At 54.7% G+C, this 18696-nt stretch overlaps 1 protein-coding gene across 1 annotated transcript in view; it reads right to left on the bottom strand.

Annotated features, from left to right (window-relative positions):
- Positions 1–18696, bottom strand: part of SHANK3 (SH3 and multiple ankyrin repeat domains 3) — a gene marked incomplete at both ends in the record, with an annotated part of 295242 nt that overhangs the window by 97718 nt on the left and 178828 nt on the right. Inside the window, one exon of the mRNA XM_079534115.1 lies at positions 8212–8287. Coding sequence (XP_079390241.1) covers positions 8212–8287 — 76 coding nt within the window. The remainder of the gene's footprint in view (positions 1–8211; positions 8288–18696) is intronic.

Genomic DNA, 18696 nt, shown 5'->3' with positions numbered 1-18696 from the left:
GTTCCACATTCACCTTCTCCTTGCCCACACATGACTCTATCAACTCTGTCAGATCTTCCCCAGGCTCCTCTTCCCAGGCTGACAGTCCCAGGCTGTGCAGCCCTCCCTCAATGCTCTGTGCTCTGACTGCCCCTGTGCTCTCCTCTGGATCTCTCCCAGCTCTGATTTAGGAGCCCAGCTGTAGGTACCTTCCAATAGAAGCAGCAGGGCTTTGGTAGACGTTCTGTTTCTTTCCTATTAACACCCTCTGTGTGTCACCCTTTGTGAGATGTGCCCACGTGGGCTCCCAGACCACTCGGATCCATCACCAGGCAGATGAGCACTGCTGAGGCTACCAGCCCCAAAGATCACGGGAGCCAAAAGGGCTTCGGATGGGGCAGATGTGCTGCCGTGCCCAGCTGCCACCACCTGCCCATGGTGCTCCCTGCATGCAGGACCCAAACTGACCACAACGCACTGCTGACATCACATCATTTCCCGATCCTCTGCTCTCAGCACGCGTTGGCTGGAGGGCAGCGGGAGGAGATGCTGGGCAGGAGGGCACTCACCAGCTTCCTTCCATCGATAGCTGTGCTGCGGGAGGGGGGATCTCAGCTCTGAACAAAGGGCAGAGAATCACAGAATCACAGAATGGTTTGGGTTGGAAGGGACCTCAAGGATCTCAAGGAAGCTCCAACCCCCCACCAATGCAGGGCCACCAACCTCCACGTTTAATGCTAGACCAGGCTGCCCAGGGCCCCATCCAACCTGGCCTCCAACACCTCCAGGGATGGACGGGGCATCACAGCCTCTCTGGGCAGCTGTTCCAGCCCCTCCCCGCTCTCACAGCACACAACTTCCCCCTCACATCCAACCTCCAGCTGCCCTCCCTCAGCTTCCAGCCGTTTCCCCTCGTCCTGCTGCCATCTCCCCTTGCCAGGAGTTGACTCCCCTCCTGTCTGCAGGCTCCCTTCAGCTCCTGCAGCTGCACTCAGCTCACCCCCAGCTTCTCTGCTCCGTGCTGAACAGCCCAGCTCCCTCAGCCTGTTTGCAGGGCGGTGCGGCAGGCCCCTGCTCATCTTTGTGGCTGCTCTGCACCCTCTCCAACAGCTCCCTGTCTTTCTTGTATTTGGACCCCCAGCCCTGGATGCAGTGCTGCAGATGGGGCCTCACAAGAGCAGAGCAGAGGGGGACAATCCCCTCCCTGTCCCTGCTGCCACCCCTCTGCTGATGGAGCCCAGGATCCCATTTGCTTTCTGAGCTGTAATCACACACTGCTGGCTCATGGTCCGTTTTTCACCCATCAGGACCCCCAGGTCCTGCTCTGCAGGGCTGCTCTCAAGGTCTGCTCCTCCCAGCCTGTATGGATGCCTGGGATTCCTACGGCCCAAGTGCCAAACGTTGCACTTTGCTGTGATGAAAAGCAAGGAGGTTGTGGGAGTTCACTTCTTACTATTTCGTGTCCTACAGCTTTCAGGGAGTGAGGGAAATGCCTCCAAAAGGTGCTGCTCCCCAAAAGATCTTCCACGACAATCCTGACGGCACGTTAACGTGACGAGTGGAATTACACAGAAGCTTTGCAAGAAGAGATTTAATTTTCTCCCTCTACACTTTCTGTTGCTATAGAAATGCACGCTGCTCCAGCCCAGTGCAAATTGCCTCTTTCCCACGAGATGGGATGCTGCTAGAAAAGCCCATTTCCTGCAGCACAGGCGGCCTCCCAGCTGCCCATCGGCTCAGGTGCACCATAAGGCTGTCCCACATTCACTCCCCCTCGTAGTTTTCAAGTGTTGAGCACCTTTTGCAGGATATCTGCATGACTGCTCTGGAAAGCGACTGCCCAGGTCCCATTCAGCCTCCTCACCGAGCCCTGCCTGTAACACTGGCTTGCTAATTAGCCATCAGCTTGCTAATTAGCCACAAATGGACAGAATGACAGAAAAAGTGACGCAGCACTCAATTCCCTGCCTGCTGTTTGCTTCCTAGATGACAGCTCATAGGAGCATCAGTGCACAGTGCGTGGCACACGTTGGTAACTGTCTTACATGGCATTACAGCAGATGGAAGCAATCAACAAATAGGCTGCAGCATGGAAAGGAATAGAATCCTAGAATGGGTGGGCTGGAAGGGCCCTTGAAGATCACAGAGCCATGGAATGGGTGGGTTGGAATGGACCTTATAGATGAGAGAACCATAGAATGGTTGGATTGGAAGGGTCCTTAAAGATGACAGCAACACAGAATGGTTGGGTTGGAAGGGTCCTGAAAGATGAGAGAACCAAAGAACAGTTGGGTTGGAAGGGTCCTTAAAGATGACAGCGACACAGAATGGTTGGGTTGGAAGGGTCCTTATAGATCACAGAACCACAGAATGGTTGGGTTGGAAGGGTCCTTAAAGATGAGAGAACCACAGAATGGTTGGGTTGGAAGGGTCCTTATAGATCACAGAACAACAGAATAGTTGGGTTGGAAGGGCCCTTAAAGATGAGAGAACCACAGAATGGTTGGGTTGGGAGGGTCCTTAAAGATGACGGCAACACAGAATGGTTGGCTTGGGAGGGTCCTTATAGATCACAGAACCACAGAATGGTTGGGTTGGAAGGGTCCTTATAGATCACAGAACAACAGAATTGTTGGGTTGGAAGGGTCCTTAAAGATGACGGCAACACAGAATGGTTGGCTTGGAAGGGTCCTTATAGATCACAGAACCACAGAATGGTTGGGTTGGAAGGGCCCTTAAAGATGAGAGAACCACAGAATGGTTGGGTTGGAAGGGCCCTTAAAGATGAGAGAACCACAGAATGGTTGGGTTGGAAGGGCCCTTAAAGATGAGAGAACCACAGAATGGTTGGGTTAGAAGGGCCCTTAAAGCCCATCCAGATCCAACTCCCCTGCCATGGGCAGGGTTTCCAACACTATGGCAGGCTGCCCATGACCCTATGGAACTTGGCCTTGAAATCAGAAGCGTGGTCTCAGAGCCACACTCGGCTCAAGAAGGTTCTGCTTGTCCTGCTCTGGGAAGGGATGCAGCTTGTTGCTGGGCCATCGCTGCCCTGCCCTGCACTGCCCTGTCCTGCACTGTCTGCAGGAGCACTCATGGCCAGGGATGGACGCGCAGGAGGTGAGGAATGCCATCACCACAGCAGAAATGCCATCAGAGTGAGGTCACAGCCCAGATAAGTGATTCCAGAATAGGACTCAGAGACATGAAAGGAATGGAAGCCACCAAACTGAATTTGTACGGGGAAAACACTGCTGCTCTTCTCTTCTGTGCCAGGGGAAGGGAGAAATAGGGGCCGTTGGAGCACTCCCAATGGTTTCTAGAAGACATTACCAATCCTTTCCATTACTGATTTGCTCGCTCAATCCATCAGAACAATTGCAGGCTGCAGCACACGGCTGATGCTGAGGTAGCCGTGCTTGTCCAGTTCAGAGGCGAAAGGCACACGTCGCTGCCAGGACCTGGAGACACCAGGGAGGCTGCACACAGACTGGAACGTACAACAGAGAGAACATAAGAAAGGAGAACCCAGCTCAGCAGGGTGCTGTGACAGGAGCAGGGCAGATGGATTCCAACTAACAGAGAGGAGAATTTAGGCTGGATGTAAGGAGCAAGGGCTTCGCACTGAGGGCGGTGAGGCACCGCTCAGTTGCACAGAGAGGTGCTGCTGCCCATCCCTGCAGACACCCAGGGCAGGGGACGGGGCTCTGAGCACTGGTGGAGCTGTGGGGGTCCCTGCTTATTGCAGACCAGGTGGCCTTTGGAGGGCTCTTCCTTTCAGGGCACAGAAATCCCCACTTGTGACTCCCTCGTGTTTTTCCTCTTTCAGGGAAGGCCCATCCAGATGGCTGCTGAGCGCTGACTTGTCGTAATCTCTCTTCCTGGTCAATTAATCCCCACGACTGAATAAAAGAAAATAATCCTAAATTGTCTGTTGCTCCCAATTCTTTTGCTTCCCAGCTGTGCCACGTAGAATGGGGGCTCTTAATTTTATAGAGTTAATTTCAAAACCACTTTAATCTCTTCCCTTTACATGGTTCATCAGGGAAGTCAATTCCCCTTGCGACCGCCTCGCTCCGCCAAGAACAATCCTGGAGGATGCAGCTCCTACGGCACACTGGATTACACTCGCTGAGCTCCGTGCTGCCTTCCTCATCCTCAGGTCCCCAGGGAAGTCTCTCGTTGCTCTCCAAGACCTTGGGTGCACCCCAGCAGATCCCTGCTCCCATGCAAGCTCTGCTTCCTCCTTTCCACAGCTGCCTCAGAACGGCATTGATGGGAGGTGGGAAGGCGCCCCGAGCCGCCTTCCCCTGTTCCAAGGACCCCGCAGCCATCATTTCTTACGGGCAATGCACTTGTTAGGCTCTGAGCTCTGAAATACTGCTTCCCCGGAGGCCGGTTCCACAAAAGGAAAGACTTTTTTTTCCCCAGTACACAGCCTACTATCTTCTCGTGCTCTGAAATACATCCCTCCACGCATTCGTAGCTTTCTTTTTACCTTATGAAGCAAAAAAAAAAGAGTAAATCACATCCCTACCCCACCCCAAAGCTGCCGCTCAGCCTCGTAATGCTGCTCCCTGCTCCGCTGTGCAGGAGACCCATTCAAACCTGCGACTGCTTCAAAGACTTCTCCTGAAATCTGAAGTCACTCGTGTGCAATTTTCTCCAGGACTTTTTAAGCTGCTCCTCAAACGCTGTCATTATGTTAATCTTCTCCCACATCTGAGACCTCCAGCGAAGGCAGAGATGATGGAATAAGCGCTCCTGCAAACTGTGCTCGTGTTTGCTGCACCTTGGGTACTTCTTGATCTCTGCTTCAAAGGGATCCCTCGGTTCAAATGTTTAATTGCAGTGGTTTCACGCCGACGGGCAGCAGCCCCAGCACGTCGCTCTCTCAAGGAACAGGGAGGGAGCACACAATGGAAAGGCTCCTGGGATGTGCTAAAGGCAGGGCAATCACTCACCAGTTCCCATCACGGATAAAACACTCGGCGTAAGGGGGGATTGGTGCAACTGATTGCCTTCTGCTAGCGGGCCGGAGCGGCGAGAAATGAAAGCAAACTAAAAAATCAGAACCATTCAGGTTGGAAAAGAGCTCTGAGATCCCCAGCACGGCCCCAACCATCGCACCGTGCCCACTGACCATGTTCCCTGTTGTGTCACTGGTTCTGAGATCACAGAATCACAGAATCACAGAATTGTAGGGGTTGGAAGGGACCTCCAGAGATCATCGAGTCCAACCCCCCTGCCAAAGCAGTTCCCTACATCAGGTCGCACAGGTAGGCATCCAGGCAGGTCTTGAACATCTCCAGAGAAGGAGACTCCACCACCTCACCAGACTCCCAAGTGCCCCATCCCTGTGCTCACCAAACACCCCCAGGCATGGGGACTCCCCACCGCCCCTGGCAGCTGTGCAGTGCTGATTGCTCTTTCAGAGAAGAAATTTCCCCCCATCCACTCTTTTCCACCCTCCTCTCATCAAGCAGCGCAGAGGAATGGAGTTTGCAAAGAAGGGGGACAGATACCCACGTACCCTATTTATTAAGGCGATTCTAAAGCCCTCACACTGCAGACACCACTCTGCTTCCCCTCTAATCCACTGCCACGCACTCGGGGCTCCACTCCCTGTGCCCAGGGCCACTCTGCAGCCCCAGCTGCCAATGGGACTGTGCTCAGCAGGAGCCACGTCGCGAGCCTTGGCGTGGAGCACAGGCACAGCCCCAACGTGGAAGCACGGAGCTCCGGCCTCAGGGTGGCTTTTGGTGACAGAGCAGCTCCACGGAGCAGCTGCTCCCACAGCACTCACCTCCAGGGCTTCAGATGGGGCCACGGCCATCAGCACTGCATGGATGCAAGGAAGGCAACGGCAGCAGCCCGACCTTGGCTTTCACTGAGTGGCAAGGCTGTGTTGTACTCCTGCTTTCGGTGAATGGGAGGCTTGCGTGCTCTAACAAACTTCTTCATTTCTTATTAGCACGCTCTGGGGCAGCAGAAGCAGCAGATGTGTGTCCCCAGTGCTCAGCACCACCCCTGCCCCACCGCCAACACTCCCAGCCCCGTCTGCACGCCAGAGGAATGCGAGCCCTGAGTTACACGCCACGGGGCAAACCAGGGGAACAGAAGTCTGTCAGTGCTATTAAACACAAATACATCGCCTCTGGCTCTGAGCCACGAAGCGCTGCAGGCAGGGTGAGAGGCTGGGGAGATGCAGCAGCAACCTGCTTGCTTGGTTCTCCCTCTGCACCACGCACTGCTGCAGGGCACGACGCTGCCCTGAGGGATGTCAGCACGACCCGGAGCAGCTGTGCTCGTGCTCTGATGCTGCACAACTATGCTCCACATTACGGGGCTGCAGATGAAACACTTCAGCCTGTTTGAACGACCCCACAAGATCTGCCTAAACCTTCAAAAGCCAAAGGTAGCCCTGTGTCCTGCCAGGGTTAGGAGTGCAGCCTGCAAACAGCCATTCTCAGCTGGCCCAGAGGATGCTTTGAGTCCTCCTGACACGGAGCCCTGGGGAAGGTGAAGATGAAAAGATACATTCTCGTGGCTAACTGTGCAGATAAGACATGTCTACACACAGCTCCCCCCCTCCCCAGCTGATGCTGGAGAAACAGGGCCATGATGGGCAAAACAGCCACCGCCAGAACAATCCATGCATCTTGCCCCCATTTTGGCCAAGTTTCAGCCTATTCAGCCTCACCCTTTAACGGGAGACACTTCGCCACCAGGAGCACCTGTTCGTTTGCTCTGCTGACTTAGTTTTCTCCTGATGAATTATCTTTCAAGTCTGAAAGACCAAAACTGGACGCAGGCTCCAGTCGGTGTGCATAGTGCAGATTAACACCAACCATCAACTGTTTTCACCTTTGTTTTGTTCCTTTTTCCTTTCCCAACAATTGCACTTTGATTGATTTTGATTTGATTTGATTTGATTTGAAGTCAGGACTTCATTCCTAAGCCATTACCAAGAGCTGAAAAACCTTAAATGGGTGAGAGCAGCTCAGAGCACTTCTTTGGCTGTTGTCTTTCACCGTGGCCAAAGAAATGCTTCTATTATCACACTGGTTAATGACCCAGCTTGGTGCAATCTCATCCATCCACTCTTGTCTTGCTCAACAAAGGCAACTTTGAATCATCTGCAGATTTTGACCTATTTCCTGCCCTTTTCAAGACCCAGAACAAACAGTGGTCCCAGTGCAGACCCTCAGGGAGTTCCATGGGGCGTTTGGTCGCCATGGGAATCCGTGCTTTTCCCTCCCTGTTTTGATTCTTTGCTGTTTTCTGAGTCATAGCGGCACTTTCTCTTTTGTCCCATGATCAGCTAAGAATATAAACAGCCCCGAAGAAGCATGTCACAGGATTTCTGAAAATCCAAGCAAGTTACGCCCATAACTCGGAGTAAAAAATGTTCAGAGCTACGGAGACAGATTTGGGATAAGCAGCTCAGTGAAACAGACTGCATTCACTGCCTCGTTGGCAAGCTCAAAGGCTTGAGGAGAGCTTAGCATAATGAATTGTCACCACTTGCTCCTTCCATGTCACTCACGCTTATTTCATGTGCAATAATGCCCGTCCAGTTACATTAACGACCAACAGCTTTGAACAGCACCGAAGCCCGACTGCAAGCAAGGACTCCACAGAGCAGCCCCACGTTCACCCCTCAGGTGCCCCACACAGAAGCCCCGTGTCAGCAGCACGTTCCTGGGCCCAAAGGGGAACCCTGCTCTTGCACAGGACTGCTCGGGCCCAGGCGCAGCGCAGCAGCAGCATCTCCCTGCTGCCAGGATGCATCCCGTGCCCCTCCTGCACCAGCTCTGACTGCCTGCCGTTCTCCATAGCGAAGCTGCTTCCATCGATGCCGTGAAGCAGAGCACCAGGATGGCAGCCCCGCGTGCACAGAACACGCAGTGAACACCCAGCAGCACCCCTCCCTTCAGCACAACGCCGCGCTCCGTCCGCACCCAACGCATCTCCTCCATTTCCTGAGCGCACCAAAACGTTCCCAGCACATTTTTCTCCTGCAGCGAGACACGAACCAGACGCAGTGCCCTGCTCTGTGCCCACGTCTCACCCCAGTGAGCCACATCCAACAGCTGAGGCTGTAACTGGATTGACTGGAAGCAGCAAAGCTCCCTTCCTGTTAAGTCCGCGTGGCACAGAGTGCTGAGCCAGCAGGACGCTCTGCCCGTGAGAATGAATCCCTTTGTAACCACAAAGCCAAGCGCTTACCTGTGAGAGGTGAAATTGTCGTAAGAGCCCACAGTGTAATGTCGGAAGAGACGCTTTGTTCTGTCTTCTCTGGTTTCTACAAGAAAAAAGACACAGTGCAGAGCTGAGAGCTAACAGAGCAGTGGTCAGTGTCTGCTTCCTCTGTGCGTGTACAGAGTGAACGCATTCTCATGCAAGCACCAAGTGGAAAACAAGCCATAATCTGCGTGCAGACGTGGCAGTGCGAGCGGCCCCACGCAGGGCTGTGTGCCGTCCCAAGTGCACAGCAGCTTCTGTGAACAGCAGATCTCTCTCCCAGCACTCCTAAGCCTGCAGATTTCAGTGCACCAAAGCATCAAATTGCATCAAAACTCCAAAGCAGTGCCATGGAGAACCGACGCCTGCAAGGCCAAGGTGTGTCCTGCGTCCCAGATGAATCCCCCCTGCCCTTCGGCCACTTGAATCCTGCCAGTCTCAGGGAATTTGGATGCAAATCCCACAGAAGAGATGGAAACAGCTCCCGTCCTCCTCACCAGGGGGTCAACGGATCCAATGGGTGCGTAAAAGCCGTGAGAAAGGGGAGGAAGGAACCCAAAGACTTCTGTTACCCCTTGCATGTGAACAGCAGCGCCATCCCCAGCAGCTCCATGGCCCAAGGCACTGCGTCCCCTGCTGGGAGCAACCATCCTTCCTAACACAGAAGGAACTGACATCACGCTACCAAAAGTGAATTTATTTGCATGGCCCGGGGTTAATACAACAAACAACCTACAGGAAGCACTGGAGGCCTCGCAATGAACTGGGCTGAGTGACGCTGAACCACCTCATCCACGCCTGCAGCAGGGTGATGGGACACCAAACCATCTGATGCTGCTGAGCAGGGAGATTAGAAGGGGTGAAAAGAAAGGAGAGGGCATGGATAGCGGAGCATGGACGAGACTCAATTTCCTCTTTGGCTGGGACACAAGCTGTGTGCAGCCAAAGCAAAACAAATGTTTGCTTTTTCCTGCTTTGGAATCCAAAAATGACAACTGCTACCGAGAAGAGGCTGCAACAGTACAGGTAGGAGGCAGAGCTGCTGGAAAGGAGCTCTGCAGAGAAGGACCCGGGGGTCCTGGAAGCTCACAGCTGACCAAGAGCCAACCACAAGGTGGCCAAAAGGCCAACGGGACCCTGGGCTGCATTGCACAGAGCGCGGCCAGCAGGGTGGGGAGGTGCTGCTCCCTTCTGCTCTGCAACAGGGGGGCACAGCTGGAGCTCTGGGTCAGGAGGAGGGGGCCGGGCTCTGTTTGGTTACAGGACAAGGGGCAGCGGGCACAGAACGGAGCCAGGGGAGCTCCGTGTGAGCGTGAGGAAGACCTTGGGGCTGTGGGGGCACCGCTGCCCACAGAGGGGGGGGGGGGGGATCCCCTCTGCAGGGATCCAAACCCAGCTGGACGCTGTGCAGCTGGGTGGGGGGAGCTGCAGGGGTCCTTTCCAGCCCTGCATCTCTGGGTTCTGCTGTCGCTGCCAACCAGATGAGGTTGTTTTAAGCTTTCAAACCTTTTTTTCTGCTCTCATGCTCCCAGGAACCGCCGCTGCTGTCCCAGCACTCCATCCTGCTGGGGGCAGAGCCCCCCACACACACCTCCACCCCACAAGGGAAGGCTGCATAACAGTTAACAACTCACTTCACCATAAAACATAAAAACTAATTCGCTAACGGCAGCTCTGCCTTCTTGGGGATTTTTCCTTTCCCACATCCTCCTGCGTTCTGCTCTTTCTTTTTCCCAGACACCGAAGGGCTCTCCCAGCGTATTCGCCACAACGGGCTCTCCTTCTTCCATCGCGGTGTGCGAGCTGAGCGTTCGCTGCGCCGCTCCCAAACCCACAGACATCGCCACAAGGCCGCATCCGTCGCTTCTCCGCGATGCCGCAGCGCTGCGGTGGAGGTGAGCGAGTCGAGCGGCGCACGGCAGGTGCTGCCGCCAGGGGGAGCCCGCGCTCCACAGCGGAGAAGGCAGCGCCGGGAGCGGGGCCGCGGGGCGGTCAGGACCTGCAGGCCCCGAGCAGGCCTCGTTTGGCCCCCCAGATCAACAGCAGGCCTCATTTGGTCCCGCAGGCCCCGAGCAGGCCTCGTTTGGCCCCCCAGGTCAACAGCAGGCCTCATTTGGTCCCGCAGGCCCCGAGCAGGCCTCGTTTGGCCCCCCAGGTCAACAGCAGGCCTCATTTGGTCCCGCAGGCCCCGAGCAGGCCTCGTTTGGCCCCCCAGGTCAACAGCAGGCCTCATTTGGTCCCGCAGGCCCCGAGCAGGCCTCGTTTGGCCCCCCAGGTCAACAGCAGGCCTCGTTTGGCCCCACAGGCCCTCAAGAGGCTTCGTTTGGCCCTGCAGGTCCCGAGCAGGCCTCATTCGGCCCTACAGGCCCTCAACAGGCCTCGTTCGGCCCCACAGACCCTTAACAGGCTTCGTTTGCCCTGCAGGCCCTCAACAGGACTCGTTTGGCCCCGCAGGCCCCAAGCAGGCACCATTTGGCCCCGCAGGCCCTGAGCAGGTACCGTTTGGCCCTGTAGGTCCCAAGTAGGCCTCATTTGGCCCCCAAGGGCCCGAGCAGGCCTCGTTTGGCCCCCCCAGGTGAAGAGTAGGCCTTGTTTGGCCCCACAGGCCCTCAGCAGGCTTTGTTTGGCCCTGCAGGCTCTCAACAGGCCTCGTTTGGCCCCGCAGGCCCCAAGCAAGCCAAAGCTCTCAGAGCAGCCCCTCTGCTGTTTACCTGCTGGGTCCTCCAGACAGGTGATGTTCCACCAAGCCCCGTCCTGGGGGTCCTGGGAGAAACTGTCTCTAAGAAGCGAGGAATTAACCTTCCTGAGGAAAAGACATGCTGTGCCAAGAAGTAGAGACGATAAGGAGCGGTGGGTGCAGTGACGGGAGGCGAGGTGCTGCCAGACAGCTACAGGAGCTGACCCCTTCACCTGGGGCTGAAAGCACCCCTTCCCCATCCTGCCCAGCCGCAGAAGGGTTGCAGCTCTTGGCTCTGGACAGAGAGACCTCAACACCGCTGCAGCACCAGGACAGCACAGCGAGGCTGTAAGGGGAGGGGCAGCCCCGGCTCTGCCCACCGTGAGCCCCCCAGGAGGCCGGGGCACCGCGCAAGGAGGAGCGCAGCAGAGAGCTGAAACGCATGGAGAGCATCAGGACGGGGCTTCAGGCCAACGCGCAGCCCAGGAATCAGCATCCAGAGTTGTGTACAAACGGACATGGATGCACTGGGAAGGGGCTGGGCTCCACGGGGGGCACCAGCTGAGCATACCCTAACGGCCAAGGGGAGCACATCCACCACCTGCTGCATGGCATGCAGAGGGTCAGAGATGTTTCCTGCCCCTTTCCGACCCTGTGAGGGATGAGCATAGCCCTGCTGCCACACCGTGCTCGATGCATTTTCCCTCACTTCTGTTCGTGGGGGCCCTTAGGAAGCCCCACTCCCCCCCTCCCCTGTACAGCTGTGCTTTAGGTCCTTCTCCTCCCTTCTCTGCCAGGCTCTGCCTCCTCATCTCCTGCCTCCCGTCCATGCGTGCACAGACACTTGTACCTCATCTGCAAACACCTCTATTGATCTCGTTCCAGATAGAAGAGTGGTGACTTTGTGAAGAGCGCTCGATTTATGGGCTGTCCGCAGCCCAAAGGCTCGTTCTCTTCCTGACTTCTAAATATAGCTGCTGCGGAGTGTGTGTTTAATGGAGCCGTCAAGGAGGCATCAGGGACCGAGGCTGATGGATGGAGAGGAGCGAATGCTTTGGAGAGGTGTGGAGAGGGAGGCTCTATATTTAGGGACGAGGGAGCAAACGGGCGCGGAGGTGCCAGCTCCTGGGGCACCCTGTGGGAGGAGCTGTGCCAGCAGGGAAATGGGAACAGAGAACACAGAACGCTGGAAAACTACAGCCTGGCACCCAGCAGGAGCGCGTGGATGGATGCAGGCTGTGCTCAAGCTGCTCCGCAGACCACCTGTAAAGTGCCTTTGTAAAGTTTTCAAAATCATTTTTTCTAGGTAAGCCTGCCTCCTGGCACTAAATAAAAACACAAGAACGCGGAATGTCCCACGGCTGGCCAACAGAAGTCTGGATGTGCCAGAGAAAAGGTCGCAGGAGAGCAGGAGCTGTCATGCAGACAGGGCAGAGTGCTGCTGGGCCAGAGCTGATGGCACAGGAAGCTCTGTGAGTCCTCCAGGACTGGGCTGGTCCCTGTCTCAGACAGCAAACACTGGTTTACCAATGGAAAAAAAAATGAATCTTTTGGAATGTGAAAAGATAACGTTTTCTTTCTACAGCATGTTGGAGCTACGCTTCTAAGTACTGCATTTCAGCTAATTAAATGCAAGATTTATGCATCTCTGATGGTGAGTGGCAATTTCTCTTTCATCATCTGTTCGTGATCAGCTGCTCCTGTGTCACAGCAGGCACTGCAGCAGCACAAATTCTCAGAGGTGAACAGGCCAGCACAGTGTCCAACACAAACGAAGGGCTGTCCTTGCAGCCAGGGTGCCCCCAGCAAGCACCTTCCCCAGTGGCTGCACAACAAAGCTGAGGGCTTTGGGCAGCACAACACAGACGCCTGCACCGGAGCACCGGGTGAAGCATGACGAGTCAGATTTTGGAAAACGATCTCTTAAATCATGTAATACAGCAGCAGGAATATTGCTGCTATCAGCCAAGAGCTGCATCGAACCACTGAGAGGTCAAGGTCATCACAAACCATAAAGCCATCAAGCAGATAAGGAACTCAGGAAGGGAGATACCAATTAGATTCTGCGCTGGTCAAAAAAGAGGATTTCAAACGGATACAATCTTTTAAATTGAAATTTTACACTAAAAGCAGTAATGTGCAAGTCAGAAGAGATGCTGTCTCGGGGATGGAGGAAGCTGGGGCCTGCACTTGTGCCTACACCAGTATGCAGACGCTTCTTGTGCCAACTCACCCACCGAAAAGGCTCACAGATGCCCCAGCTCTGTTTCACCAATCCCTCACGGGAGCCCCGATGCGTTGCTTTTTGAACCATCTCACCACTCTAGAAGTGACACCACACGCAGACGATGCTCTCGGTCAGGAGAACCGGCGGGCAGCCGCCTCCTCCTGCAGCAGCCGGACCACGAGCCCAGCAGCTCTCGGCTCTGCGTGCCAAGAGAGAGCTGTGCTGCTCCACGAGCTCCATCCATGCTGGGACTGCTGGTGCAGAATGCCAGCAAACCCAGGCTGGGCTCAACGAGCTGTGGCTCCCAGCAGCGGTGCCTCCATTGGGAGCCAGCACAGAGGTCCTTGCTCTGCTGCAGCCCCGCAGGCGCCCGCTCCAAGCCCAGCGCGGCCCTCGCAGAGCTGCTGCCCATTGTGAATTGAGACCCACGCGTCCCAAACAGCGCTGCTGAGCACCTGACTCGGAGTAGGCTGACGAGCAGATGCCACCACAATTAAAGCTTCTTCCAGGCTTGGTGCCAGCCAGCCAATCTGGCTGGGGCTGCCTCCCAGCACGGCGCTGGAGAGAAAAGGGAATTATTTCAGAGCAAGAAATGCTGAACTACGCTGAGAAGATGAAGGGCACGTGGCATCCGAGCCCAGAAGGGATCGCGATGGACGCCACCGAGGAGCTGCAGCGTGGGGGATGCTGCCACCAGCTGCTTCCACGCGCTCCTCTGGCGGCCGCAGCTCAGACGTCTGCGCACCAGCATCAGCAAACCTCACTTCAAACGCGAGCAGGCGTGGAAACCCTTCGAGTGTGACTCTTCCCTTCCTTCCAGCATCACCAGGAGAGTCGGCTCATTCACAGCCCTGCGGCACCTGGCTCTGTTGGCTGAAGACAGAGAAGCCCAAGAATGTATTTGCTCAGTGATTTGTGCCTGTTACCGGGTTTTATGCAGGGCAGTCGACTCGTTGCTGTTTTCCCCACGACTGATCTTTATTCTTTGAAGTTCAAATGCAACTTTCCTCTGAAAGCGAATAGTTCTAGAAGCCTTGCTGTAGCATAATTAGTTTCATACAATAATTTATGTACAAGATGTAATCATTTGGAGCAACTTTGGCCAGCGTTGCACAAATGCACCGAGGAGATAATTGTATTAGTCTTTCTTGCCTTCATTTATGAGTTATGCTTGCAATGTGATTATGCTTGTTAGAGTTTTTAGCCCATCTGTAACTGAAAAAAAACCACAAATAAGCTGAAAGTCGACTCTCAAATAACTGTGAGTCAGAGAGCAGCATTCAGTGCTTCACCCCTCGCAAGGGCTGAGCCGGACAGCCGTCAGATTGAGGGGAACAGGGAGAGCAGTCGAGCTGCACCACTCAGCTGCCAAACCCAGCAGCAGCGGCCCTGAGAGGCGCCGTTCAGAGGTTCTCTGAGGTTCAGAGGTTCAGAGGTGCTGCCCCACGCAGATTTACACCGATTTCCACAACAAAAATCTCCAGGAGTGCCACCCACACAGCTGCAGGTCGGGTTGGAAAGGGACCAAACGCAGCCCCACCACCCTCCCAGGGTGATCAGGCTGCCCAGGGCCCCATGCATGGCCTGGGGCACCTCCAGGGATGAGGCATCCCAGAAAGTCTAATTTCTCCTACGTTAACAAAATAAAGAAGCAAACTTCCCCGTATGTGTTGACTCCCAGGGCTACAGCAACCGGGAGAGCAACGCCCCAAGCAATGCGTTGTGGAATCTCCTTCCATGGAAGCTCCTTCCATGCAGATATTCGAGACCCATCTGGATGCCTGTCAGTGTGGCTGCAGGGAAGCTGTGTTAGCAGGGGCTTGGACACAATGATCCCTTCTGACCTCTGTGGTTCTGTGCTTCTGTGAAGATGCCCATTGGAGATGCTGCCCCATGAGCTGGGCAGCTCACGGACCTTGGAGAGGCCCTCGGCTCTCACAGCACTGCAGAGATGACGACACAGCCCCTATCATGAACCTTTTCCTTCACGTTGTTGGTGTTTTGGTTTTTTTTAAATAATCATTTTTTTAAATAACCATAAAACAGATTCATTGAGAACTACCACAAGCTCCTCGTTATCTCCAAGCTCTCCAGGAGCTCTCCAGGAACATCACCAGTGCCAAACCCCACTGCAAACCCTGCAGCAGTGGCTGTGTTATGATCAACAGGGATGGAGCAGTGCCACTTCCATGCTGCCCAGGACGGTTGGCACCACAGCCACAATCCAGCACTGCTCCACTTGGGTTCCCAGAACGCACACAGCACACGGGGAGCTCAGCAAAGGAGCCCTCAAGCACACAGAGTCACACCAGCACCTTCAGAGCCATCACCACCATCTGCTGTGCCACGTCCCCTCTGCTCTGCAGATCTGTGCAGCGCTGTGCCCCCCAAGGACAAAAGCTGTCTGTGTCACACGGGGACCCGGGAGCCTTTTCCCCATTTACCTGGACCACAGCTCCGTTGGCATCGCAGGGCACAGCGCAGGACAGACGTTGCCACTCCAAATGCACAACAAATTGCTGTCCCACCATCCCAGGGATCCCCTCACTCTGCAACCACGTGCTGGGAAAATACAGAGCTGTGCTCACAGCTCCGGGGAAAAGAGGCAGCTTACAGGCAGTGGGCGCTAATCAGAGGGGATGGAGACAGCAGGGGACAGCATTTATTGGCACCAGCACAGCAAGAGAGAAATGGATCCACGCTTGTCTGTCTGCCTGTGAGCTACGTGGTCAGGCTGAGCGTGTGCCTGCTTCGAACGCGGTTAAGAAATGTCAGAATTGAGGTGACCTAAACTTTAATCAGAGCCTTTCATGCTCTGGGCATCTCCAATATTCCTCACTTTTGTGTTTGGTTGGTTGGTTTTTAATTGGAAAAATGTCTCCTCCTCCTTCTACTGCATCCCTCGATCTGCACTGACCAACGTGTGCCTTGGGGACGTGGAGGCAGCGGGGACAGGGGTGATCTTCACTGCCCACACCTCTCAGGAAGTGGAGGGGGACGGCGTAGACTCCCCTCACCCCGACCACTCACTGGGTGCAACCTGATGGATCGGGAGTTCCAGTTTTGTCCCTCAGCTCCACGGTCCTGCTTCGAGAGCCGTTTGGGCACCCAAAATAAGATGGCGTAAGATGACAGAGAACAGTGGCACGAGGCACAGAGGCTGCTTGCTGCTTGGTCCTGACCTCAAGGCCTTGCTCAACCAGATATTCAGATGGCCGTCGGGTTGCCAAACTCCGGTGCGCTTGGGGAGCCCAAATCCTCTCCCATACCCCATTCCTAAACCTGTTTCTGGAGTCGTGCGTTGCAGCAGAGCAGGAAGGTGCCTGATGGCCTCAGCAGCTCTGTCAGGGCCTCGCCAGAAGACAGGGCCACGTTAGCATGTGACAGACAACCAACAGCAGACGTGTTCACACCGCTTAAAGCACACCCAAAAATGTGCTGTCCCACTGAAGCGGCCCTGAAATGGCGCCCAATAGACACGAGAGCAGAAAGCATGCGAGGGAGCCATGCCTCAGAGCCAGGCCACCTTTTGAAGATGAGTGCTGTCCCAACACCTGGCCAAGAGAAAGAACCATGAAGAATAAAGAGCTGAAGTGAGAGCTGTCCCTCTGCCAAACCTCACTGCCATGCAAGGAAACCCAACCAGCCCAGGACTTGGTGCCAGCGGGGAGATGGAGATCCTGCTGGTATGGCGCCCACTGGGCCGCCAGGGATGGTGACACTGTGCAGCTGCAGGGATTTCCAGCACAGCGAGGCAGGACTGGTTGTGTTCCTGCCTCTCATCCTCAGCTTCACACTCCTGCAGAAGGAGAACACCCACATCACAGCGACTCTGCACGAGGAGCTCTGCAGAACAGAGGATGGGGGTCCTCGAGTTGGAAGCACAGCAGTTGAGGAGCCAAAGGGTTCTGGAAGGGAACTCTTTCAGGTCTGGTTTGGGGAAAGACTCCAGGATCCAGAAATAGGAGATAAAAGTGCTGATAACGTGGCATCCTCCAACCTGGGAAGTCATACAAAGAGTGGGCGGAGAGGAAACCTTAAGCCTGATAAGGATGAATAACATCACTGATTCACTTTCTGCCAACAACATAGAATCATAGAATCATAGAATCACCAAGGTTGGAAAAGACCTCAAAGCTCATCCAGTCCAACCGTTCACCCATTCCCAATAGCTCCCACTAAACCACGTCCCTCAACACAACATCCAGTCTTTCCTTGAACACCCCCAGGCTCGGTGACTCCACCACCTCCCTGGGCATCCATTCCAGTGCCAACATGGTACAGCTGCAGAAAGAAATCAGCAGAACGAGCTCACCTCGCTCGAGTTGCTGGTAAGGACCTGGCAGATTATGGCCCTGCTTCAGCTTCACCTTTGGCACCAGACCCACCAGAGAATGAGGCTCTCATTCCCCACCGTGACGGAGGAGCTGCACAGGAGGGCTCTGGAGGAGGACTTTTCGGAGGGCTCAGTGCACAGCTCCGAACAAAGGCTGTGTGAGCAAAGGCCTCCTTCTGCCTCTCAGCACAGGGGGATCACAACCAACACTTCCATAAACCCAAGGAACGCGGCCCCCATGAATTTTCCATGGTCTCCTCCTGGAGCCTTTGATCTCCACCCGCTGTAGCGATGAGCTCCGGAGCTGCGCTGCGTGGAAGCAGCAAATCCATTTGTGGAGTCAACGGGATCAGGCAGCAGGCTTAATTCTCACATTAAGGAAACGGCAATAAATCCTTCCCCATCTCTGTCCTTTCTCACGTTCCCAATATATTCTCCTGACAACCTTTCCATGCTCACCTCTCTAACGGTTTGTCCTCGCTGAAAGCTTCCTGTGGCCCAGCACTGACCACCTCCACCTCGGGTGGAATCCATGTGCTTATTCCTATCCTTTGCTTTCATCTTTCAGCCAGCTAAAGAGAAGCAGCTTCTGAGAAAGCCCTCCTAAAGGCCTTTGGAAAGCGTGGGCACAGTATAATCAAACTCTGCCCCAGTGTTTCTCGAGTCCTTCAAAGATTTGCAGGACATTTTGGAGACTTCCCCCACGCAAAGGTGTGAAAGTGAGGAAGAGTCAATACATGCAGCTTTGTTCCAGCCTTTGGAAATCTGCATGATGTGAATTCTGGAGGGACTCAAGAAAAAGGAACGTGTGGCATTGAGGGACACGGGTTAGAGGCAAGGCAGGGATGGCTTGGGGTTGGATTTGCTGATTTTAGGGGTCTTTTCTTTTCCAATCCGAATGATTCTATGGAAAAATCTTGCTATCCTGGAAATGGCGCTGATCTTTTACAACAACAAAAATCTTGCAGTTAAAGTAAACCTCTGTAAGCAGGACTTGTTCTTTCCCCATACCCAGAAAGGATCGTGCGTGCTGAGCACCCACCTTTATTCTAGTGAGAATTAGAGGAGATTCCAAGCAAGATCTGCCAGAGGACCATCAGATCAGCAGCTCTGGGTCAGAGTTCTTAGCCAGGATCCTTTAAGAGCTTCCCTGCTGCACCCTTTGGGGTTAACATTTGCAGCAAGCCTCGGAACACAGAGAAGTAACCGAGGACCAGAAGAAAGCCGAGT

This window comes from Tetrao urogallus (assembly GCF_951394365.1).
Source record: "Tetrao urogallus genome assembly, chromosome: 1".
NCBI lineage: Eukaryota > Metazoa > Chordata > Aves > Galliformes > Phasianidae > Tetrao > Tetrao urogallus.
The sequence above is the reverse complement of the archived record's forward strand: the minus strand, read 5'-3'. Positions and strand labels throughout refer to the sequence as shown.